This window comes from Dreissena polymorpha, chromosome 14 (genome assembly GCF_020536995.1).
Source record: "Dreissena polymorpha isolate Duluth1 chromosome 14, UMN_Dpol_1.0, whole genome shotgun sequence".
Classification (NCBI taxonomy): Eukaryota; Metazoa; Mollusca; class Bivalvia; order Myida; family Dreissenidae; genus Dreissena; species Dreissena polymorpha.
Genome location: NC_068368.1, coordinates 22331414 through 22358109, shown reverse-complemented (window position 1 = coordinate 22358109; position 26696 = coordinate 22331414). Strand labels below are relative to the sequence as shown.

General features: G+C 36.0%; 1 protein-coding gene across 2 annotated transcripts in view; it reads right to left on the bottom strand.

Annotated features, from left to right (window-relative positions):
• Positions 1 to 26696, bottom strand: part of LOC127857843 (kinesin-like protein KIF9) — a 31301-nt gene that overhangs the window by 2648 nt on the left and 1957 nt on the right. The window contains exons 2-18 of one of the 2 annotated variants that reach the window (XM_052394529.1): positions 26434 to 26624; positions 25963 to 26128; positions 24752 to 24905; positions 23829 to 24015; positions 22293 to 22376; positions 20367 to 20459; positions 19289 to 19501; positions 18302 to 18379; positions 16726 to 16794; positions 14953 to 15057; positions 13644 to 13699; positions 12543 to 12633; positions 5931 to 5993; positions 2994 to 3166; positions 2275 to 2439; positions 1829 to 1914; positions 1014 to 1136 (exon numbers count right to left, since the gene is read on the bottom strand). In XM_052394529.1, the coding sequence (XP_052250489.1) occupies positions 1014 to 1136; positions 1829 to 1914; positions 2275 to 2439; positions 2994 to 3166; positions 5931 to 5993; positions 12543 to 12633; positions 13644 to 13699; positions 14953 to 15057; positions 16726 to 16794; positions 18302 to 18379; positions 19289 to 19501; positions 20367 to 20459; positions 22293 to 22376; positions 23829 to 24015; positions 24752 to 24905; positions 25963 to 26128; positions 26434 to 26592 (2065 nt within the window). In that variant the 5' untranslated portion in view covers positions 26593 to 26624. The remainder of the gene's footprint in view (positions 1 to 1013; positions 1137 to 1828; positions 1915 to 2274; positions 2440 to 2993; positions 3167 to 5930; positions 5994 to 12542; positions 12634 to 13643; positions 13700 to 14952; positions 15058 to 16725; positions 16795 to 18301; positions 18380 to 19288; positions 19502 to 20366; positions 20460 to 22292; positions 22377 to 23828; positions 24016 to 24751; positions 24906 to 25962; positions 26129 to 26433; positions 26625 to 26696) is intronic. The other variant, XM_052394530.1, reaches the window with a different exon arrangement.

The following is a 26696-nucleotide window of genomic DNA, read 5'->3' as shown; positions in this document are numbered from 1 at the left end:
AGACTTTTCTAGGATGACACTTTTATAGGCACATGCATTAAGCCCTGTTTTCCCTAAGCGAGGCCCATTTGTTAATGACAAAAAACTGTAAAGTTTGCGTCAGTAAAACATTCTGTCTGTTAATTTGCTCCGACCTTTCAATAAGTAAAGGTTGATTGGAAAACTCTTCTCATCAAGATCCCATCCCATCTGATAAAGTTTGGTGTATTCTTGTACACTTGATACAGAAAACATGACAGTCAAGAGACATTGTTTAGGGGTTATTTCTCATAAAGTCATTGAATGCGTCTGTGTTTATTCAGCCATTTTTTGTGTATACTTACGAAATGAACACCAAAAAAATGAAAACATTATGGGATAAATAAAATAACAAGTGTTGAACACATAAGTTTATTTGCTGGACAAAAAAAACTGAATTTCTCACCAAGGCTCATGGTTAAAGTTTTCTTAACACTGCTTAAAAATATCGATATATATCACAACACTTCAATTTTCTATGCATCTGATTAGAAATGAACTTGTGCGTAAAATGTTTTCTAAGTCCGGACAGTCTCATTAGGGACGACACTACCTTTTTATGGTATTTTTCCTTTTAAGGAAGTGTCCTGTAAGCAAATATCAAGTGTAGGTGGAGAGTTTTGTCCCTGATAAGCCTGTGCAGACTGCACAGGCTAATCTGGGATGACACTTTAAGCCCAGTTTTCACAGAACACTGCACAAATATTAGCCACATTTCACCCTTTCACACATAACATAAGTAAACCGCTATTTCTTTTCATAAGTGTGTTATTTTCCCACTAGCCCTTTGCATGTTGGGAAATTTGTCGTCTGCTAAAATGTCGTCTGCTGAATTTCTAAAATTAGCATTAAAAAAAATAATCAAAGAATACTATCAAAATAGCAAACAGGTTGGACCTAAACTGTTTGCAAAGGCCTTCAAAATTCGGTTCCAGCACTGAAAGAGATAAGAGTGTTATTTTCCCACTAGTGTCCCAACTGACCCTGGCCATTACCTGCTGCCTCTCGGTCATCCTTCAGTTGGTCGAGTTTTGAGCGCGTCACATCGATGTCAACCTTGGTGCTATTAATAGCACGCGCTAACTCTGTGTACTTCTTCTTCTTGGCAGTTAGAATTTCTAGAAATGGCGAGAGCAAATATTAAAAAACAGACAAAAAACCTACTTTGCTGCATTATTTTGTGCCTATACTCAATGTTTCAGTCAATGACCTTTTTCAGAAGACATAACACAATAAATAAATACTATGAAGGAAAATAGCCATCGATGGTAAACTGAAATTATCTTTGGTAAAATGGCATTATTGGATAACAAAAATAACACTGGCTTCAATATTTCGAATTATTAAATGCAAGATGAGAAAAGCCCTTTTTTGAAAATAAAGAACTGTTTTTTGACCTTTCACCGTTCAAGTTCACCTTGAAGCCATCCATGTTGGTTTCATGTCAAATAGATCATTAGATAGATTAAAAACTTATTAATATTAAAATCACTAAACTCTTGGTCAAACTATAGAGGACAAACCCTCATGACAATAATGTGCTGCATTTCGACCTTGCATTCTGGGTACAAAATATTATAATGATTTAACCCTTTGCATGCTGGGAAATTTGTCGTCTGCTAAAATGTTGCCTGCTGAATTTCTAAAATTAGCATTTACTTCGATTTTTTTCAAAGAATACTATCAGAATAGCAAACAGTTTGGATCCTGATGAGACGCCACATTCTGTGTCGTCTCATCAGGATCCAATCTGTTTGCAAAGGCCTTCAAAATTCTGTTCCAGCACTGAAATCAAACTAAAACATGTTACCTTTGTTTTCTACGAGGATTCTGTTAATCTCGCTTCCCTTTTCTTGCTTGAATTCCTCGAATGCCTTAGCCCTGTTTGGAGGGGTACTGAAATACCAAAACAAATGTTGGTTCGGAAATATAAAGCTAATTCAACCAAAATAATAATAGGGCCCCATTCTCTATCTCAAAATGTAAATATTTTGTCCAAACAACTCCCTGAAATGTCCAATGAAAGGTTATATGTAAAAAAAAATTTTAGTTTTCAAAATTGTGTTCATTTCCCTATTTAGAAGTATACATTGAATCTAAGTATATGTAATATTGATAACACTTTTATTCTCGGTTTAAAAATATTTGTTCCCCAAAAATGCCAATATCCCAATTTTAGTCAAAATTACACAATTTTTCCCAATCAAAAGGGCCTCCGCCAAACACTGCTTCACTGATCACCCTTTCCCCACCCACCTTGGTCGTGTGGGTTTCTCTGCCCGTGAACCTCCCGCAGAACTCGTGGGAGTTGTTCGGTCCTCCTCGTCCCTCTTCTCCCTCTCCTGTGGGGTGTGTGGGCTCTTGACGTCCCGCTCTCCCTTACCCGCACTGGCAGCCGGGCTGGTACGGCCTGCAACCGGGCTGTAACAAGAAAATAGACATTACCGCACAAGTTCAGAAATCGGGCTTTTACCAGAAAACGGACATCATCACAAAAGTTCTGAAATCGGACTGTTACCAGAAAACTGACATTACCACAAAAGTAAATCTGGCTGTTACCAGAACACAGACATTATCAAAACATTTAATCGGGCTGTTACCAGAAAAGAGACATTACCACAAAAGTTAATTGGGCTGTTACCAGAAAACAGACATAACCACAAAAATTAATTGGGCTGCTAACCAGTTAACAGACATAACCACAAAAATTAATTGGGCTATTGACCAGAAAACAGACATTACCACAAAAGTTAATTGGGCTGTTACAAGAAAACAGACATTACCACACAAGTTAAACAGGCTGTTACCGAAAAACAGAAATTACCATTAAAGTAAATAATAAATACTTAAGTTAACTTATAAATTGTTTCATGAAAGAGTGCAAATTTTAGCTATTGTGAACACAAAATTCTCCATGGTAACGTGACTATTTGGATCACATCATTTACATAGCAGGTTTGATTTAATATATTTACCTTCTGGTGCCCTTGCTTGCCTTTTCCTTCTTCTTCTTCTCGTCTTCCTTCTTCTTGAGTTGAACGACAGACGAGGGTTCAGCACGGGCTGACCTTGGTGCCACGCCGACGCCAAAACTCTGACCGTCGGGCTCGCCCACCAGCTGTCCATCATCCGTAATCGGGATACCAGCCTGAATAATCAGCAAAAGATAACTCGATCAAACACAGTGTAAGACTAACCCCCCTTCACTCCACTGAAATTTAGAACCTGTTCATTGCACTGAGACTATGAAGATCTGAAGTTCCAGCATTGGTGATTAACATAGGAATTTTAAACTTATTATACAACAGTTAACAGGTGTATAACCAACCTTGCTTAAATGGATAAGAAAACGAACATTTAATTATAAAACCTGATCATTGCGCTCAGACTATAAACATCTTAAGTGTCAGCAATTGTGAATAACTTAAAGATTCAAGCAATAGGAATTTTTAACTATTTATAAACATTTATACTAAGTTTTTTATTTATACTCAGTTCTGTATCCATGGCAGTAGGGATAAAAGTAAATACACACAGAATAATCTTCACTCTTTCCTGATATATTTGGCCTCAATAGGCCTTTCAAAGTTTGTTTCTAGAAATTGACATTTTGTTCATGTAACTTATATAATTTAACAATTGTACTTTGATGTTAAAAGAAAAATTAATTGTCATTATACAACAGCTAACCAGTGTTTAAACAACAACACTTGCAATGATAAAGAAAAGATATAGTTAATATAGCTTTTGTTAAATTTCATTAATTTAAACATGTTACAGTACCTTTTGTTTTCATTAGAGCATGAAATTACTAATTTAGATGTTATTTATGGCTATCTACTTCTTAATTATTTCATATTCCTCTACTATTAAGTTATATATTATGTTTAAATTGTATTACATGTTTTACATAAATACATACTGGAATTCTTCAGAACAAACTTTAACACTGATAACATTCATGCAGTGAACACAAATGTTTTACTATCGTGACATGCTTTATCAACAAAAGCCAATTTAACAAGACAATTCAAAGGCTGAGTGCAAACACGTATTCACTTAAGATTTCTGTAAGAGATACCATTGTTTCAACATGCATTTTGGTTACCCTTTTTTTTGGTCCCCATAATAGATGTAATAAGTATAGAGGCCATCCATACATACCTTACAAAATTTATGTTATTAGCATTATTTGACATGGTTAGGGATGTAAAAGAAAGAAATGACATCAATATGTTATAGAAATTGATAGTAATTCAGAGAGACACAAAACTCTATATGTTACTAAAATGCTATTACAGTTGTTTGATTAATTCATACTGTGTAAGAAAGTTTCACGTACAACTGCTTCCATCAATGGCTGTAATAGATACAAAAGATTTCTGATGTTTTGTTTTTTTTCTCAATTTAGTAGATAAGTAACTGTTTCTGATTTTAGTAACCTTTTCTCACTTTTGTTATGAAGTAGTATTTTAAGTTAATTTATGAACTTTTTTCATTTGATTTTTTGCATGCAAATGGGTTAGCATGTGAGCATGTGGAACTGCCTGCTATATACTGTATTGTGGGGATAATAAAAATACACTGCTGATTGAGCCACGTTCTGAGAAAACAGGGCTTAATGCATTAGCGTAAAGTGTTGTCCCAGATTAGCCTGCGCAGACACACAGGCTAATCAGGGAAACACTTTTGGGTTTTATTAATTTTATTCTGAAAATGGAATTCTCTTCTTAGGGAATCCAGTCTAGATGGTAAGTGTTGTCCCCAATAAGCCTGTGCAAACTGCACAGGCTAATATCTGGTGACACTTTACCCACATGCATTAAGCTCAGTTTTCCCTGAACATGGCTCAATTTAAGGCAGTGCTCTACTAGAGGAATACATATTGGAATACTATTTAATGATTTATCTATTATTTAGTGGGTATTATATTATTTTATACATGTAATTTAAAATTACATGGGCAGATCTAAGGATTTTTTAAATAAATATTTTTAATAACAGAAACTAACTGGTTTAAAACAACAGAATTGTCAACACTTAAACTAATGAAAATCAACTTTGCGACTTAAAAGTAGGGAACCCATATCTGATACAAATTAGTAGTTGTAACAAAATAGGTATTTTTATTTTCATTTGTTATGCCCCCACTTTTCAGAGGGGGCATACAGGTTTGCCCTTTTCCTGTCGTCCTTCAATAAGTTAGATTGTGTATCGCGCTTCACCGAAAACAAATACAATCTTTTCAAAATTGTTTGACTTTTTTTTCAATTCTAATCTTTAAAATTCAGAATTAAGGTTTGCCTTTTTTGCTGGTCGATTTGAAAGAAAAGCTTTTTTCTTATGAAAAACAGCTCACATGCTGTGAGAAACATAACATGGATTTTTATGGTCTATTGCAAAGCAGATCAGGTTGATCGACACACACTTAAAGCAGTTTCATTGCCAACCTCTGACCTTTGAGTGTGACATTGATATTTGGGACAGGTTGACAGGTGTTATTTTCAAATTTATGAATATATGGAAAAGTAAAGGATGAGACAGAAATTTTCTAACAAATATCTGGACAGAGGGCCATGACTCAAAAATGCCTTGTGGAATTTCGCTGTTTGAGTTTGGCATGCATGTTATCCTAATAAACATTTCCCTAGTTATATTACGATCAGAGGAAATTTAGTCAAATTAGAGAGAAGAAAACAAGTGTGAACATACTGACAGACAACCTTTGCTGACATAAAAACAATTCCATGTTCTCTTACAAAATAAGCGTAAATACTTGATCTAGATTAGTAAAATGTGGGTTCCGGCCTATTATATACCATCTAAATAGCTTTCAAACTATTTGCAAACATATTCAAAACTAACTGTAATAAATATTTCATGCAAATTGGTAACTGGTATGAAATACATACTGCTATTGTAACCTCAGAGCTTGTTACCGGTACATCAGAGGGTCTGTGCTTACGAGAAGCACGCTAAAACATGTGACACGTAAGTACGTACTATTGCTTTAATAAATTGTCTCGACCAATTTGATAATATTTGAAAATCCTCATGAATAAAACATGGAAAACAAAATGACTTTCAACAAATCTTCATACAAAACATAGTGTTAGGTGCAGCACAAATTAAATGTAAAATCACTGAAGACTGAATATTTTCACGAAAACTGTAAAATAATTTTAGCTGTGCTCTGTGAAAAAGGGGTTTAATGAATGTGTGTAAAGTGTCGTCCCAGATTATCCCATGCAGTCCACACAAGCTAATCAGGGAAGACACTTTCCACTTTTATGATATTTTTCATTTCCAGAAAGTCTCTTCTTAGCAAAAATCAAGTTTTTGCGGAAAGTGTCGTCCCTGATAAGCCTGTGCGAACTGCACAGGCTCATCTGGGATGACACTTTACACACATGCATTAAACCCCTTTTTCACAGAGCATGACCCATTTATATGCCCCAGCATGCAATTCTGTGGTTAAAAAAGGATACTTTAACATGTCATGTAAATTTGTGGATTACTGATTTTGGACAAAAAAAGGATTTTGCATCGGTCATTTTCACATGCTTTTGTGTTAAGTTGGTAGATCAGTCAATCCACGAAATTTACTGCCCCACAAATATTTATGATTTTACAGTCATTTATAAATAAATCATACCGTAAAACATCCAAACACTAATTAATTCCCAGTTCTAGCATATTTTTAGTGTATTTTTAGCAGTTTTTTTATTGTTATTTCAGCAATATTCAGAATTCTTGTGATTTTAATCGGATAGCCTGATGTTATCGCTATCCGAGAATCCGTACACAACAAATTATACAGAATCTGTGCTCCATGCTTCAATAATGTGGTCACGAGGCTTCATTGTCTGCAACCCAGAAACATGCATTTCCAACTTTAAGATATACATGTAGTACTTTTAAAAACAAATGAACCTGGCTCTGGGAAAACAGGGTTTAATGCATGTGCAATAATGTCATCCCAGATTAGCCACTGCAGTCTGCACAGGCTAAACAGGGACAACTCTTTCCGCCTAAACTTGATTTTTGTTCACAAGATACTTGCTATTAATGCGATATTCCTTTTAAGCAGAAAGTGCTGTCCCTGGTAAGCCTGTGCAGACTGCACAGGCTAATCTGGGATGATACTGTACACACATGCATTAAAGACCATTTTCCCAGAGCAAGGTTCAAATGTATTATATATCATACAGAAAATTTTTCTTGATTTCAGCGTAGTTTTGTATTTTATTTAACGAGTGTTCAAAAAGTATAACATGTTCAAACATGACGTCATGCAGCCAAAAGAGAAAATATGTATTTTATGTGATGATTGGTTTATTTTCTACATATTCAAAGTTTTTAAATGCTATCTGTTGAAAGTTCTTCCGACATCAAAATAATGGCATCATTAAATAGTTTCAAATAAAATCAATATTTGCATTTTAACTGAAATAATCAGCAAAATTTCAATCACTGAGATTTTTCTGCGACAAGGACCAATAAATATAAAGGACTTTTTTCAAATTGAAAAAAGTAAGTTTCCACATTCATTTTGTAGTGGAATACATGTTTCTGGTGATTTTTACAACATTCAAACAAAGCTGGGAGCTGATAAATTGCACTGAAATAAAACTTTTTATATAAGATAGAAGTATTTCTTCGGGATATCCCAATTGCACATTATGAGTCAGATTCTGGGAAAACTGGGCTAAATGCATATGCGTTAAGTGTCATAGACAAATCAGGGACAACACTTTCTGCTTTTATGGAATTGTTTGTTTAAATGAAGTCTCCTCTAAACAAAAATCCATTTTAGGCAAAGTGTTATCCCTGATAAGCTGTTGTGGACTGCACAGGCTAATCTAGGACAATATTTGATGTGTATGCATTAAGCCCAGTTTTCCCAAAATGAGGCTAATATAAACTAATATTTTATTCTAAGGATGTCTTCATTCATTATTAATAGCATATTCTGCTCCAAACTTTGTAAAATAGCAAGCAATACAACACTGAAAAATATGTCTTGTGGTACTACTTCATTGTCTTCGACTGCGTTTGAATGTTCACTGGTGGACTTGCTTTGAGCAGAAATGCCTGAAAACGTTCTCTCTGATGACGACTGTAACCATGGTAATAAATCAATACATGATATTGTAAAACAACCATTGACTCAGCTGTGTGAAATAAAATAAAAAATATTTGGCATAACATTGGTCAATGCATGTGCGTCTAATGTTGTCCCCAATTATCCTGTGCAGTCCGCACAGGCTAATATGGAACGAAACTTTGTGCACATGCATTAAGGCCCGTTTTTGCAGAGCAGGGCTTATATGTGATATTAAAGTAAGACATATGACAATTATATTTACAATCACAAGTACTAGCTGCGCTGATTATTAAAAAAATCGTTCACTTAGTGATGCAAGCATGAAACTTAGCATACATTACCTTTAGGTACCCCTTTCTTCAAAAAGCACATTAGCCACTTGAAAAATCAAAATGGTGGCATTTTTTCAAGATGGCCGCCAATACTCTGTTTTTAGCAAGAAGTACTAGTACGGTCAATATATGAAGTAATACCTTCATCCACCAAAAAATTGCTACAAAGGGTATTTTAACTGATTCTGGTAGGGTAGAAGGTCTTTTAACACATATCCAAAGTTTACCACAATCGGACCCCCGGAATTTATTTTTTTTCAAGATGACCGCCAAGATGGCCGGCAATTACCTATTAATGATCATAAGTATGTAACTATACAATCAAATTTTATGAATGTGTTGTCTATACCTAAGTTTCAAGGGGCAAAGAACACATAAAGATCATCAGACATTGTTTAAGTTTACAATAGTACACATAAATCCAACATGGCGGCCAAAATGGCCTCCAAGATGGCCATCAAAACCTATAAATGATCATGACTATGTAAATATCCACTCAAATTTGATTATTTTGGTGGCTATACATAGGTTTAAAGGAGCAAAAACACATTAAGATCATCATACATTGTTAAAGTTTATTATATTACACACAAATCCAACATGGCGTCCAAAATGGCCGACAAAATGGCCACCAAAACATATTAATGGTCATAACTATCCACTAAAATTTGATGAATTTGGTGTCTATACCTAGGTTTCAAGTGGCAAAGAATACATAAAGATCATCAGACATTGTTTAAGTTTACAATAGTAAACACAAATCCAAAATGGCGTCTAAAATGGCCACCAAGATGGCCGCTAAACCTATAAATGATCATGACTATGTAAATATCCACTCAAATTTGATTAGGTTGGTGGCTATACATAGGTTTAAAGGGGCAAAAACACATTAAGATCATCATACATTGTTAAAGTTTATTATATTACACACAAATCCAATATGGCGTCCAAAATGGCCGACAAAATGGCCACCAAAACATATTAATGGTCATAACTATCTAACTATCCACTAAAATTTGATGAATTTGGTGTCTATACCTAGGTTTCAAGGGGCAAAGAATACATAAAGATCATCAGACATTGTTTAAGTTTACAATAGTAAACACAAATCCAAAATGGCGTCTAAAATGGCCACCAAGATGGCCGCCAAACCTATTAATGATCATAACTATGTAAATATCCACTCAAATTTGATTATTTTGGTGGCTATACATAGGTTTCAAGGGGCAAAGAGCACATAAGAGATCATCAGACATAGTTTAAGTTTATTATATTAAACACAAATCCAACATGGCGTCCAAAATGGCCTCCAATATGGCCACGTGAATCTATTAATGATCATACCTTTGTTACTTTCACAATTGATGATTTTGGTGTCTATACCGAAGTTTCGAGGGGCAAAGATCACATTACGATTGTCAGGCATAGTTTAAGTGTATTATGTTACACTGAAATCTCACATGGCGTCAAACGACACAAAACGAAGGACCACAAGTCCATTACTTTTGACGTGATGCTTGTTATGTGAAACGCCATAGTTTGGACCTGCCGTGATTTTTGGATTTGGACAAGAGGATCGATATTTTTCAGCTTCAGGCAACACTGAATTTGCAGGGAATGATGCGTATCTTGAATCAGAAAATACAGTAATCAGGGCTGCAATTGTCATTCAAATTCGTGCCTATGATTAATATGTACAATGGGGACAAAGCGTGCATTCTGTCAACATAAGCGTTTGTTTGCAACCTTGCCACAACCTTCACACCATTGTTGTAACGTTTGACCAACCCTTGTATTGGAAGGCTGCCGAAATCGTCACTGATGCGCAACAAAGAAGTTTAAAGTGTTGATTAAAATTTGGGATGTTTTAAAAACATATGAGCTTGCAGGGGGGGGGGGGGGCAAAGGATCCCTCATGGCAGAAACCGCTCTCAAAAACATACTTGTGGCAGTCTATAGAGAAAATGCGCAAATTGTGCATATTGTGACACGAAAATTTGTCCAGAGGGCTTCACGGGACCATCTTCTTGTTGAAAAGGGCATACACAGCCAGCTTACAGCCGAAATGACCCAGGAAGCATACAAGCATATCGTACTGAGTGTTGGCTGATGCATTAGCAGGCATTGCCCGATTTGCTATCCATCTTTGCTGCAAATAAGCGACCTAGAGAAAACGCACCCAGACGTTTATCAAAAGTTCAGTATTGGTTTTCACGTTGTTTGTAGGAGCCATCAATGCTATGCTGGGCTAGGACGTGATCTTGTCATTGAGCACACATTGATGATGTGTTTATAGAGCACATGTGGTCTAACTCGCGGCAGTGAAATTTCCGAGTAAATGCAACCCCCTTGGACCCTATCTGCATCATCCGAGCACAACAGTGGGATGCAGGATTTCACAGATCTGACCTATACTTCAATTCCACAACACAAAGATTCAACTGAGGCGTGCATCAAAGGGGATTCTCTTGATCTAGAGAAAATGCAGACACAGATTACAACCTGCTCTCCATACACAGCTAACCCTACTCTGAGAAACATGGTCAATAAGATAGTGGCTGGGTCAGATGTAAATGTTCATGCAGTTGAGGCATTTTGGAAAACGATCATAAGAGATATCATAGGAAACTCGGTCTTTGCTTATAAATTCACGAGAAAATACAGAGCCAAAGCTCTTGGGAATAGCTTGGCTGTTAATATCGCTTCTGACCGTGCTTTTTATCCTGCTCTTCTGTTCCAGAGTTTTCTGGTGATGTAAAAATCGTGTGAGGCTGAGATGAACTGTATTCATGATACAGATGCATGAGGGTGGCACTTTTCTGAATCCTTGACCATGGAGATGGGCGACTTATATAGCGCAATAGCCGAGTCTTATGTAGATTCATAGAAAATGCATTACGTACAAGCGACAGTGGGATTCGATGGCTACGAAGACGGTCATTATAACAAAGACAACACGCACCGGAGACGATGAAACAAACGTGAATCATATTGTGAGTTTAGGCAAAGAAACAAAATGCTCATGTACAAAAGGAAGATTTTTTTTGTCTCGTGACAGAAACACGGCCGGCATGATTGCTCTGATCAGCACGACTCTGCCTTAAATCGGATGCTATATTGTTCTGTCTTCAGCGGATGCAGACGTTGAAATTGTTAAAAAAAACAGTATAATGATCCCGTCGTAGCACCACACAGTTGTAGGGCGAGGATACAGATTTGCTCATCTAGATCCTGCATTACTCCGAAAGGGACAATAAGACTATCTACTTCTGCTTTGATGTAAATAAATTGTCAAAGGAACACAAAGTGTATTATATTAATCTTTTGGAAGAACTCATGCTTATTCAGGCTGTAATTAATATTCAATGATTTTCAGCAACGGTAAACAATTAAGTCTACAGAAGTTAGTAAAACCAGATCCTATTTTGAAGTCATGTGCTAGTTCATTCTCTCCTCCAAATGTCATAAATTGGAGTTTATGATTATTCAACTGCTTAATGATAATGTCTCTTAAACTATGGCATTTTACATAACAACCATAACCTTTAAGTAACAAGTTATGGACCTGTAGTCCTTCGTATTGTGTTAATGGCCATTTTGGTCGCCGTGTTGGATGTTTGTGTAACATAATTAGCTTACATTTTGTATGATGATATAAATGTGATATTTGTGTGTTCTTTTCTCCCTGAAACCTGGGTATGGACACCAAATTAATCAAATTTGATTGGACAGTTACATAGTCATATTTTATTATCATAAATAGGTTTTGACCGCCATCTTGGCGGACATTTTGGATTTGAGTGATATATAATAAACTTATAAAAAATGTCTGATGACGTTAATGTGTTCTTTGCCCACTGAAACCTATCTATAGACACCAAAATATAGATCTAAAATTGAGTGGAAAGTAACATAGTAATGATCATAAATATGTTTTGGCGGCCATCTTGGCAGCCATTTTTGACACCATGTTGGATATCTGTGTGACATTATTAACTTACACTTTGTCTGACGAAATAAATGTGTTCTTTGCCCCCTGAGCAAGGCTCATGCACTATTAAAAGTGGTCTATAAATGACTGTTACCTGCTGGGCTGCCTGGATTGCTGACGGGTCAGTGCGGTCAATCAAAGCGTACTTCTGTCTCAGCCTTTCCTCAATGTCCTTCTCCATTTGTCTGAAAACACAGAGCAGGGTGTGAGAAACACAGAGCAAGGTTTGAGAAACACAGAGCAAAGTGTGAGATACACAGAGCAAGGTGTCTGAAAACACAGAGCAATGAGTGAGAATAACAGAGCTGGGTGTCAGACAAAAAGAGCAAGGTGTAAGAAACACAGAGCAAGGTGTAAGTAACACAGAGCAATGTATAAAAGTAAACTAGTGTATCTGTCATAGGCATGTAAGCACACTTACACTAGTATTGCATGCAACCATCAACAAAATTAAACAAGTGAAATAAAGTTTTCGAAACAACAAGGTATGTATTCTTCTGATCAATTATAAAGCAAATTGCAAAAGAACAACTTCGGCCCTCTCAGAAAAACACGTTTGACTATTCCAACAGAATTTTAAGATTTATAGGGCTTTGTCAGTTCACCTACACACTGACCCAACATCTCTCAACTGGATATCTGGATAAAAGTCTTCACACAGAAATGCACTTTGAACAGTAATTAGAAACCTGATTGTTTCAGTAAAACAAAAATAGGTAATAAGGCTGCATGCTGCAAAGATGATTGCTAGAGTTATGGGCCTTTGCCAGTAATCTCATAAATCTTGTTCCTGGGCAAAGTGGCTAAATGCATACATGCGTTAAGTGGCTTCCCTGATTAGCCTGTTCTGTCTGCAAAGGCTAATCAGGGACAACACTTTTCCGCCTAAACTGATTTTTCACCAAGATGAGACCCCTTCCAATGAAAAATACCTTAAAAGCTGAAAGTGTTGTTCCTGATACGCTGGTGCAGATTTTACAGGCTATTCTTGGACGACACTTTACGCACATGCATTAAGCCCAGTTTTCCCAGAATGAGTCTCATATACAACGACCCAAAAGATGCCAATAAATTGGTGAGTGGAATATTTTAATAGGCCAGTAAAAAATGTCAGTCTGTCTGATACCAAATGTGTTTATGTTATATAAAAGAGAATCCTCACTGCATTTTTTATAGCAGATAAGTAACAACTTACTGGTAAATGTCTCTAAATGCCTCGAAAGTTCCTTGAATCTGCCGTAAGTTTATCACCTGAAAATGCAAGGAATTCACATTCAGATACTGAAACATTAAGCAACAAGTTTTCCCTTGGTTTACAAGCAAGACACCTCATTTAAAGCAAGGATTTCGAGTTTTGAAGCAAATTTCAAAAACCAAAATGATCACACAATAACATTATCAAGATCTACATTAAAAAACAACAACACTATCATCTATTTCTATATAAATATAGTATCACATTGCTTACAATACTGAATTATCTTGAGTAAAAAAATCTTGTTGAACTGAAACAAATACAACATTGTTCTTTACATACACTAACAAGAACAATCATTTGCCTTTGCAATTTTAGAACGGTTGCAGTTTGATATTACATTACATGAAACACTCAAATCGTCAATATTTATCTGACTGAACGAGTATTCAATTAACCCATTTATGCCTAGCGTCTAGAAAAAAGGCCTTGGCAAACAGCGTAGACCCAGATGAGACGCCGCATAATGCGGCGTCTCATCAGGGTCTGTGCTGTTTGCTTAAAGGAATTTCTGTAAGAAATATTTTAAATATAGAAATAAATATACTAGACATCCCTAATTTTGGAAATAAATTGATCCAATTTAGAAGGATGGGAGAGTCCACTTTGCATAAATGGGTTAAACAACTGCACAGTCTTTTCAATACAAGTAATATACCACTGCTTCAATCATGAACTCATCCTGTATCTAATCCTAATTTTAAGTACTTGTATCTAATTGTATCAAAAACCAAAAAAAAACATCAAAAATACAAATCATAAATACAAAACAAACACAAACAGTCATAAGATTGGAGGATAATGTATGTAGCAATTTATTTCATAAACAATTTTTATATAAGACTTCATAAACATGCAAAGATTGTTATTGAAACCCCCTGGCATTTAGCCAGAACACATGACAAATGATGAAAAAACACATTTGAACCAGCACTACCAGATGTTTATATGATATGTATATAAAAAAATCATCATCATCATCATCTTCTTCTTCTTCACCATCATCATCAACATCATCATCATCATCACTATGGTCATGATGATAATCATTATCAATATTATCATCATCATCATCTTCATCATCACAATCATAATAATGATCATCATCACAACCACCACCATTGAAATAACATTCTTTACCACTATTATTACCAGCAACATCATCACCGCAATCACATCACCAAAATATTGGAGTATTAAACATCTGTATCACAATAATTTTACAGCAATAGTTTTTCTTATCACTTACGTCAATTTCATCCAAGTTTCCAGCCACATATCTGCGGACCTGTTGCCGTATCTCAAACTTCTGTTGTTCAGAGAGCGGATCATACGTAATCAGAGAACGATTTGTCTGAAAAACAGGCAGAAGAATATTTCTGATTATCAAACTGGTTATAAAATAATTGAGCCTTGCTGTAGGAAAATGGAGTTTAACGCACGAGCTTAACACACAGGCTTATCAGGGATGAAATATTCCCGTTTTTTGTTTAAAGAAAGTGTCTTCTAATCGAAAATCATGATGGGTGGAAAGGGTCATCCAAGATAAGCCTGTGGGATGACACTTTACACATGTGAATTAAGACCCATTTTCCCAGAGCACGTCTAAATTTAAAATGGTGTTCAATGACAGTGCTTCTTCCGAGACATTTTCTTCTAAGCTACCAGTACACGCCTGGTCAACATGTCCCGCCCATTGTAAAGCTGTATCATGCACAAATTTGACCTTTGATTGATTGACTGATGCACACATACACTCCCCCACTATGACAGCTCAGTGAGAATATGGTAACTTTTAACCTTGTTGTAAGAAAATGAGGATTAATTATTGCGTTTAAAGTGTCGTCCCAGTTAGCCTGCATTGTTCACACAGGAAAACCCCTTCTGCTTTTATCAATTTGTGTGTTTAAAGGAAGTCTCTTCTATACAAATCAAATCTAAGTGAATTGTTTTGTCCTTGATTAGCTTATGCAGACTGCATATGTTAATCTGAGAAGTAAATTTCGCATCTGCATTAAGCCCTGTTTTTCCACAGCCTGGCTCCTATCCAACAATAATCCTATATATTTTACAAATTTGCACAAATACCGACAAAACTGACTATTTCTGTTTCTGTTATTCTTTGAACATCACCAAAACTATAAGATATTTCAATTATTATTTATGAATTATTTGTTTGTAATGAAACCACAACCCAATTCCAATGCTCCCATGTTTGCATTCATTTTAATATTGTTCATTTTCTACTCATTTCAAATTTTACCTTGATGTTCAGATAGTAAAGTCCACACTCATCAGGATCAAATAGAGGTTTCTCCATTATTTAACTAACATAAATTTGAAATATCTTCTATTTTTCACAAGAAAGTAAAGAATTGTGTAATAACATTAAACCTTTGTGTAACAAATACATAATTCTTCTGTGTATTTCACACATTCCTCCTCCCCCCAATAGTAATAATGAAAATCAATTTCTAGTTGCGAGATCAACATATAACTGTTACTTATACAATAGCAAAGGGTTTATATCTGTTATTCATACACTATCACAGGGGTAAATTATGTATGAACATTGCTTTTCACCTGCTATAAAGAAAACCGCTGTCAAATATATCAAATGCAATGCCATGTTCTTGGTATATTTTCATGGCAAAAAATAATACCCATAAAATTGCTTTAGTAGAATTCTAATATATAATTGCCAGCAGCCTAATCTACAGCCAAATTGGCTACTGATGGTTATTTCAAAGTTTGTCCAATTGGCTACTGATGGTTATTTCAAAGTTTGTCCAATTGGCTACTGATGGTTATTTCAAAGTTTGTCCAATTGGCTACTGATGATTACTTCAAAGTTAGTCCAATTGGCTACTGATGGTTACTTCAAAGTTTGTCCAATTGGCTACTGATGGTTATTTCAAAGTTTGTCCAATTGGCTACTGATGGTTACTTCAAAGTTTGTCCAATTGGCTACTGATGGTTACTTTGTCCAATGATGTTCATCAGGTAAGAAACTGGTACTTACCAATGTGTCATGCATCGCCAACTCATTCTTCAAGTGGTTGATCTCTTTCTGTAATTTCTTCACCAAAACCTGTCAAATAGAAAAACAGAACTGGTAAAATCATTTATAGTCATTGGCATGACATTTTGTGGTTTAAAAAAAAAGAAGACTTTTTCCAGGAAGCTCAAATTTGTGGGTTTCTGACTTGGGCATAAATACAACAGCGTAAAAAACAACAACAACAAAATTATTTATTGAGATCTTCAATCAGTCAACCCCAATATCAACAACACTATTGCCAAGCAATATATGTCCCCTACCATTGTCAGAATTTTTTTTTATTTTTTTTATTTGTTGCCATAGCAACCAGAATTTTTGACATAGGAACAAAATGAAATGACGTGCATAATGTCCATATTGCCATCTATCCATGTTTCATGAAAAAATATGAAGAACTTTAAAAGTTATCGCAGGATCCAGAAAACCACCCTTTTCAGCAGTATTTCTAGTCTATTTGTTGCCATAGCAACCAGAATTTTTGACAAAGGAACAAAATGAAATGACGTGCATAATGTCCATATTGCCATCTATCCATCTTTCAAGTTTCATGAAAAAATACAGACACACAGAGCGAAAACCATAAGTCCCCTCCGGTGAAACCGGTAGGGGACAACAAATATACCTCTAACATGAATATAACTGATTTAACATTAGTTTTGAGTGTGATTAAAACTTCTGCATATCAAAGAACATGCATTATATCGACACAATGACTAAACAAAAACCTAGTATCAAAGTAGAACTGAAGGAGCGAAACTGAAGTATGGTCTTAACAAGTTTGCGAAAACAAACTTAAACATGATTTTTCTCAGCTTACACTTTTCTAAATATTTATTATTATTTATTTATTTACAAGAAATTGTCGAGCTATTGTCTACACAAAAAGGTGTTACTGCCACCCTGCATTCACAAAACCAGAATTAACAAGAAATGTCAGAAACACTATGTCCCCTACTGCGCTGCTTTGATTTATTTAAAAAAAAATCTATCAGATAATTATCTCCCTTAAAAGCTTATTACTTCCCTTGGATTTGTTTTTTTGAACTTTGACCTTGAAGGATGACCTTGACCTTTCACCACTCAAAATGTGCAGCTCCATGAGATACACATGCATGCCAAATATGAAGTTGCTATATTCAATAATGCAAAAGTTATGGAAAATTTTTAAGTTGGGGCAAACAAAAAATGTCTATTACATGAAACCCAATGATGCAAGTCACGTTCTGATAAAATTTGACTTAATGCATCTGCAGTCTGCACAGGCTAATGGACTTAATGCATCTGCAGTCTGCACAGGCTAATGGACTTAATGCATCTGCAGTCTGCACAGGCTAATGGACTTAATGCATCTGCAGTCTGCACAGGCTAATGGACTTAATGCATCTGCAGTCTGCACAGGCTAATCAGTAACAACACTTTCTTTTATAAAAAAATCCATACAAGCGGGAAGTGTTGTCCCTGATTAGCCTGCACATGCATTAAGCCCAGTTTTCCCAGACCACGGCTGACATGATACCAGAATATTACTACAACTTACTGCAGGGTCGTACACTTCATTGATTGTGGGTTCGCTGGACACACACATCATTCTGATGGCAAACCGCATTGTTGACACCTGAAAAGAAATAATCATCATAATTAACTTTCTTAAAACGCATTTCATTCTTAAAATGAGGTACATTTACAAATGTAATAAATACATACAAACATTTCATATTGAGTACATCCATTTTTAGAAAGGGAAGGATCTGTAGTTCGCTGAGGGTGCAGTTTTGAATAAATAAAAGCTTGTCAGAAGTGACCTTGACCTTTGACCTAGTGACCCAAAAATGGGTGTGGCGTGTAGAACTCATCAAGGTGCAGCTACATATGAAGTTTCACAGTTGAAGGTGGAAGCACCTTCTTTTTAGAGCCAATGGTAAGGGTTAAGCGCGATGGGGACGGCGGACGACGAGCTGGCTATGACAAAACCTCGGGTTTTCGCAGAAAACAGCTGAGCTAACAAAATTATTGATGGTCATTTTCTGTGTGGTTAATTTACACTGACATTTCTTGAACTCAAATACTTCCAACAAATATTCAAGCAGCTTTCTGGAAAAGGGGTCTTAATGCGTGTGCATAAAGTCTGCACAGACTAAACTTGTACAACACTTTCCTGTTAGACTGGATTTTTGTTTAGAGTAGAATTCTTTTGAACAAAAATGTCATAAAAGCGGACAGTGTCATAGGCACAGACTGGGACATCACTTTATGCACATGAACTAAGCCCCATTTTTCCAGAGCATGACTTATTTATTTTTGTTCTTTCAAATGACCCCAGCCCCAGCTAAGAAGACTGCAATTTGAAAAATTATTTCGATATAAAATATTGCTTTTATGATTTTATTCTTATAATTTGAATGATTATAAAGATTATATTAAATATGTTTCCCCAAATCAGTGGACTTTTTGCGCAAAAAAATCCCAAATCCCCAAATTGCATTTTTCCCAAAATGGCCACAAAAAGGTCTATGTAGTTACTCACCGTTTCTTCCACCTGCCCTGCCTCACCCCATATGTTGGCGACCAAAAGCGTGTTGCTGCTGCCTCCAATGGAGTCTTTGAGACAGTGTGTCAGCTTGGACTGTCTGAATGGAATGTGTTCTCGGCGGCGGTCTGCCAATGCCACAATCACTTGCTCCAGGAAGGTCAATGACTTGTTGATATACATGGCCTCTTGCTGGGTTTTCCCCTCAGACTAAAAATAGAAAATCATAATGTTGATATAAATTGCCTCTTGCTAGGGATCCTCTTCAGACTAAGTATAGAACACCTTGATATAATGTCATCTTGCTGGGTTTTCCCCTCAGACTAAAAATAGGACACCTTTATATATTATGGCCTCTTGCTGGGTTTTCCCCTCAGACACTTGCTGGGTTTTTCCCTCAGACTCTTGCTGGGTTTTCCCCTCAGACTCTTGCTGGGTTTTCCCCTCAGACTCTTGCTGGGTTTCCCCCTCAGACTCTTGCTGGGTTTTCCCCTCAGACTCTTGCTGGGTTTTCCCCTCAGACACTTGCTGGGTTTTCCCCTTAGACTCTTGCTGGGTTTTGCCCTGAGACTGTTGCTGGGTTTTCCCCTCAGATTCTTGCTGGGTTTCCCCCCTCAGACTTTTGTTGGGATATCCCTTCAGACTCAGATACATATATGTTGAAGTAGTTTGCTCCATAAACTTACAACACTTTATATAGACTGCTTAACCAACTAACCTACAGACTGACTCTACTATAGCACATCTCAAACTACCTGTGTGGGGATAAGGTAATAGCCTTCTTAATTACCAGACACCTAATGAAACTCGTTTTGGGAAAACCGGGCTTAATGCATGTGAGTAAAGAGAAGCTAGATTAGCCTATGCAGTCCCCACAGGTTAATCAGGGAGGACACTTTCCATCTTAACAGGATTTTCACTAAGGAGAGACCACATTAGAACAAAAATCCATAAAAGCAGAAAGTGTCGTTCCTGATAAGCCTGTGCGGACCGAACAAGCAAATCTGGGATGACACTTTACACACATGCGTTAAGCTCACTTTTCCTAGAACGAAAATTTCATGAAAAAACATACCTTAGTTTTTCCAAGTCTTTCACTGCCCGCCAGATCAACAAAGTTCAGTTTGGACACCGTGTATCTGGCGTTGGACTGCACTCGTGAACGAGTCTGTAAAAAACAAGATATCAGTGAAATGTTTAAGCTCAAATGGCAAATGTCTGTATAACCCTTTACCCCATAAGAAGCAAAGTAACAAGAGCTGTCAGAGGACAGCGCGCTCGGCTATTCGAGTGCTTGACAGTATAACGTAAGCCAGCATGGAGAGGGAGGGGGGTATAATGTGGGTGTGTGATCATTAAATAATAGATCTTTCAAAAATAAGAAAAACTAAATTGTTTTTTTTTTTGGGGGGGGGCGGGGGGCGTGGGGTGGGGGATGGTTTGGGTGGAGTGCATTGTGGTATGTCAGGTAAGTGTGGTTTTGTCAAACTTTAACATAGATTTATCAATAATATGCATATTCTAAGTATAAAAGGGGCCATAATTCTGTCAAAATGCTTATTACAGTTGTCTGCTCTTGTTTATAGGTTGGGGTCATGTTGGAAAACAAGTATGCAAGATATTAAAGCAATATTTCAAGGCACACAGGAAATATTTTGGGTAGTATGCAAACGTTAACATAGATTTATCAATAATATGCATATTCTAAGTATAAAAGGGGCAATAATTCTGTCAAAATGCTTGAAACAGTTGTCTGCTCTTGTTTATAGATTGGGGTCATGATGGTTAACAAGTATGCAAAATATGAAAGTAATATGTCAAGGGACATAGGAAATATTTGGGGTAGTACGCAAACTTTAACAATTGCTGCATATTCTAAGTGGAAAAGGGGCCATAATTATTACAAAATGCTTCATAGAGTTGTCTGCTCTTGTTTATAGGTTGGGGTCATGTTGGTAAACAAGTATGCAAAATATGAAAGCAATATGTCAAAGGACATTGAAAATATTTGGGGTAGTACGCAAACTTTAACATTTGAACGCAAACGCCAACGGGAACGGCAACGCCGACGCCGGGTGAGTAGGATAGCTCCACTATATATATTTCATATATAATAGTCGAGCTAAAAATGGCTTTTGCAACCAGCATAAAACCAGAACAGCCTGCGAGTAACTTGCAGGCTGTTCAGATTTTATGCTGTTTGCTGCTCATCAGTATCTTGGGTTTAGAGATGAAGCCTTAAAAACTTGAATCTAGTAAGAAAGTTCTTAAATTAAATATAACTTTCTTAGGGGCTACAAATGCGTGAAAATACGTATATAAGTGGAAAAGGGATAATGGAGTGTTACATTACTTAGAGGACAAGACATTTTTGTTAAATACAATAACTAAACTTGTGTAACATGTGCACAAACTGTATGAGCCTTGCTATTGGAAATCTGTGCTTATTATATGTGCGTAAAGTGTAATCCCTGATTAGCCTGTGCAGTTTGCACAGGCTTATATGGGACGACAATCCACTTTTATGGTACCCTTCATTTAAAGGATATCTCTCATTAGCAAAAATGAGGAAAGTGATATCCCTGATTAGCATGTGTGGACTGCACTGGCTATTCTGGAACTACACTTAACACACATCCATTAAACCAGGTTTTCTGAAAGCAAGGCCCAAATCTTATTTGAAACCATGAAAATATGCAATAAATTCTAATCCAGTTAACCCTTCCCACTCAGACGCAAAGTGAAATGGCTAAGTGCAAACAGCATAAAACCAGAACAGCCTACGAGTAACTCGCAGTCTGTTCAGGTTTTATGCTGTTTGCTTCTCATCAGTATCTAAGGGTAAGAAATGAAGCTTTTAAAATTGGAATCCAGTAAGATAGTTCTTTAATTAAATTAAACTTTCTTAGGAACTGTAAATGTGTAAAAATTCATATTAAAGTGGTAAAGGGTAAAGACATATCAGGTCGTTGTAAACAAGCTTTATAATACTGGTATTTACCTCTATGTAGATTGTGAAGATGCAGTGTGACCGGGATGACCTGGCATTCAGTGTGTGCGCAGCAATGGCTCGGTTTGTCTCCCCCTGTTATACAAGAAAAAATCATATGTACAGAGTTACAGGACTCTTTGTCCTTCCATTGATTGGATCGTTACAAGATATCATGTCCTATTTTTCTTTCCATTGATTGGATCGTTACAAGATATCATGTCCTAAAACCAAAAAAAAAACAAGGGCCAAATCACCAAGAATTGAGAAAGCCATCCAAATAATGCAAATATTTAGTATAGCATACAATCAAACTCATTTAATATGTATGTATTGCCTAAATTTTTGTTTATACTTCATAGTATATGTAAACCCTGTTTTCTCACTTAGCTGATGGCTATTCTCTCATTACATGTATTGCCTTTTATGAACCCTGACTTTTGTTTACAAACAAACATTTACATTTGCAACCTACTTGTTAAATCTGCAAGAAAACCTCACTGGCTGCCAATATAAATTGATTCTTGGTAATTGTATGTCCAGAAATGATAAATAACATAATAGGAAGCCGACACTTATTAAAATTCAATATTGAAATTAAATTTCCCATTCAACTTCTATACTTTTTTGCGAGTGTCTGCACAACTTATTTTTTAAAATATTTTTCTGGTCATACAAATTTAGAATTTGTTAAGTTCAACTGATTTTTTAAAGTAAACAACAGCGTTTGAAAGTTACAATAACATTTATTTACTTTTGTGTCTTATACTCAAATTATTTAAAATGATATCAATTAAATTGAGTGTAGCTTTTGATGGTATATAAGATCTTTGTTTATTACTGATTTATTTCACTTTAGTACCACCCATCCTATTTACTGCAGGGATACCCGACGTTATTATTGATAAGAATGACAGACAGTGGTGTTAATTTTGTTGTGACTTTAGTTCAGATAAAATTTATGGTATTTTGTAGAAAAAAAGTAATGCTGAACTGCAGTAATGTCAAATGTGATAGTCTATTCAATCATTTATCAGATATATAAACAAAGTGTTCAGATAAGAATGATAATTCCTTTAGTACCGAGAATATAGTATTGCAGGCTATCTTGAAAGCATATGTAACTCATCTAAGGAACAAAACCAACATTGGGTATGTAAAGCAAACTTATACCAATTAGAAAATAAATTCAACCCCATTTGAATTGGGATTGAATTGAGGTTAATATCGACTGATAGATTGAGACTAAATCCATAACACACGAACTAAGGAGCTGTGTTATGCAAAAACTGGGCTTAATACATGTATGTAAAGCGTCGTCCTAGATTAGCCTCTGAAGTAAGCACAGGTTAATCAGGCACTTTTTTTATATTTTATATTTACGTTTAAAGCAAGTCTCTTCTTAGCAAAAAAAGAGGAATATATGCAGAAGTGTTGTCCCAAATTAGCCTGCATAGACTGCACAGGCTAATTTGGAACGCCGCTTTACAGACACGTGTAAAGCCCCATTTTCCCTGAGAAAAATTGAACCCACATGTGTGAAAATACCTCAAAGAGCAAATTAAGCGCCTCTTCTTCATTCTGTACCAGATGACACGAGAGTCCCTTCACGTAAATACCGTCTTCATTCTCAGATATCGTCATTGGTTGACCTTCGTTCAGCTGACTCCAGGACTCGGGAAGTGTGGAAAGTAGGTCAAACATCGTCTCATTGTATATCTCCAGGTACGACACTCTGAAATCAAATTAAGTGTTCTTCTAAGTCTTAATAGTTTGTCAAAACAATAGTTAATCAAGCTTAAAGCAGATTTGTTCACACAAAACCTTACATGCCTGCAGATTTCAAAAAATATTTTTTACACCAATTTATACTTTCTGAGCTTTGTCAGAGCATACCGGTATTCTTTTTTGTCAGAGCATATTTTATTTTGTCAGAGTAATATTTTTTGTCGCAGTATATTCTCTTTTGTCAAAGTATTTTTTATATTTTTGTAGTCAGACTATATTCTTTTTTGTCAGAGTATATTCTTTTTTTGTCAATTAGACATTCTTTTTGGTCAGAGAATACTTTCAAATCTGGTATGTTATCTAACTGAAAATTAAAGGCATCCGATGATTAATAGTAAAACCTAAATCGTACAGATATTGTTACCATATAACCGGCTATAGTTTGATGTAGAGATGACAACAATTTTTAATCTGGCTGGGAGAACATTTACCACTTAGATATGTATTTTGACGCATTTGAAGTCCCTTAGAAAGTTATATTTAATTGAAGACCTTCCTTACTAGATTCAAGTTTTAAAGGCTTCATTTCCTGAACAGACTGCGAGTTATTCGCTGGCTGTTCTGGTTTTATGCTGTTTGCACATGGTAATTTTCCCTTTGCCTCTAAATGGGAAAGGGTTAAAATAAATCCTTATTGTTGCAAAAATGACCCACTCACACCATGCAAGTCAATCGTTATTTACCTGCATGTGATAGCAAACTCTGGTCTGTCTTCGATTTCCTTGAATAGCTGTGAGATAGACCGTGGAATCAGTCCTCTGTGCTGGTAACTCTCTGTTGCACCACACATGGTAAAGGTCTTACCTGCACCAGTCTGACCGTAACACATCAAGGTCCCTGAAAAATTACAAATTTAACCCATTTATGCAAAGTGGACTCTCCCATCCTTCAAAATTGGATCAATTTATTTCCAAAATTAGGGATGTCTAGTGTATATTTATTTTTATATTTAGAATATTTCTTACAGAAATTCCTTTAAGCAAACAGCGCAGACCCTGATGAAATGCCACTTCATGCCGCGTCTCATCTGGATCTACACTGTTTGCCAAGGCCTTTTTTCTAGACGCTAGGCATAAATGGGTTAAGCTAAATGCAGTCTGCACAGGCTAATCAGGAACAACATTTTCCTGTTTATGGAATTTTTGTTTAAAGGAAGTTTCTTTCTAAACCAAAATCCAGTCAAGGCGAAAATTGTCGCCCCTGATAAGCATGTGCGGATGAAACTTAACGCACATGCATTAAGCCCTGTCTTTACAGAGTGTTTGTCATAACGATATAACAAGTCATCATCAGTAATTCACTGTCTTGGGAACAAATAACTGGTTCAAGGACAGGTTAAGTTTAACACAGTTTTTATTATTTCCAAGACAACAGATCAAGTTCAGATAGAAGGATATGCTCTTCCTTTCCTCAAGGATTCAAGACATATGTCATATATATGTGAGTTGAAAATCAATGTATTATTAGTACCCTAAAATACAAAACCAAACACTTAATATAATTATAATACATTAATTAAATACATAAAAATACTGCACAAACTCAATAATTGGTCACTCGCCTTTGGAAGCTAATTTATGTGTAATCTTTCAAACATAAAAATATTGCGTTATTTTATTCTGGCAAAACTGGGCTTAATGCATGTGCTTATAATTTTGTAACAGATTAGCCTGTGCAGTCTGCACACGCTAATCAGGGACAACACTTTACACCTAATCTGGATGTTCCCTTATATGAGACTTCCTTTAAACAAAAAATAACCATAAAAGTGGAATCTCTTGTCCTTGATTAGCCTGTTAGGAATGCCCAGGCTAATCTTGGATAACACTTTATGCACATGCATTGGGCCCTACTTTCCCAAAGAACAGATAAAATAATTCTTTCAATTATTCACCATTATAGCCGTCCAGGGCAGAGGTCACTATACCAGAGGCCACGGTATCAAACACTTGATCCTGGGTGGAGTTATGGAAGATGCCATCAAGTTTAAATGAGTAGTCCTGAATCTGGTTGTTCACCACGCCTTTGCGGCCATCTTTTGTGACATGCACATTTACACTCTGAAAGAAAGGAGTTTACCATGCCATTTTAACATGCATCATATGTTGGACGTAAAAATACCCATTTTCAACACAGTATTTGTTGTTGATGTTTCTCTATGTTTTCTACTGAAGATTGGTTTCAGATATAAAAGGAATGCTTAATAAATTCATCCATACAAATAATTTACCTTTTAAGTAAACATATGTATGGCTATGTATAGAATGACTTATTTTATATCAAGTCTGTTGAAAATATGGTTGACAATTCTATAACAGTTTAACATCAAATTAAACAGTAATTCATGGCATGTTAAAGCACAAACCTTGCCATCAGGTAGCAGCTCAAGGTTATCTTGTGCAAAGATGGCTGTAGGACGGATCCTTGCCCACACCTGTACCCTCTTGCTTTTGCCCGCGTGACTGGCTTGAGTACCCTGACTCAGGTTCGAGCTCACCCGACTATACTTGGACGGGCTGTACATAATGCCCTTCAGTCAGTGAAGCCTTGGCTAAACTAAAGGGAACAAAAATAATAATTTCAAATGCAAAATATGTACTTTTTGTCTAGCAATCTAGAATCAGATAA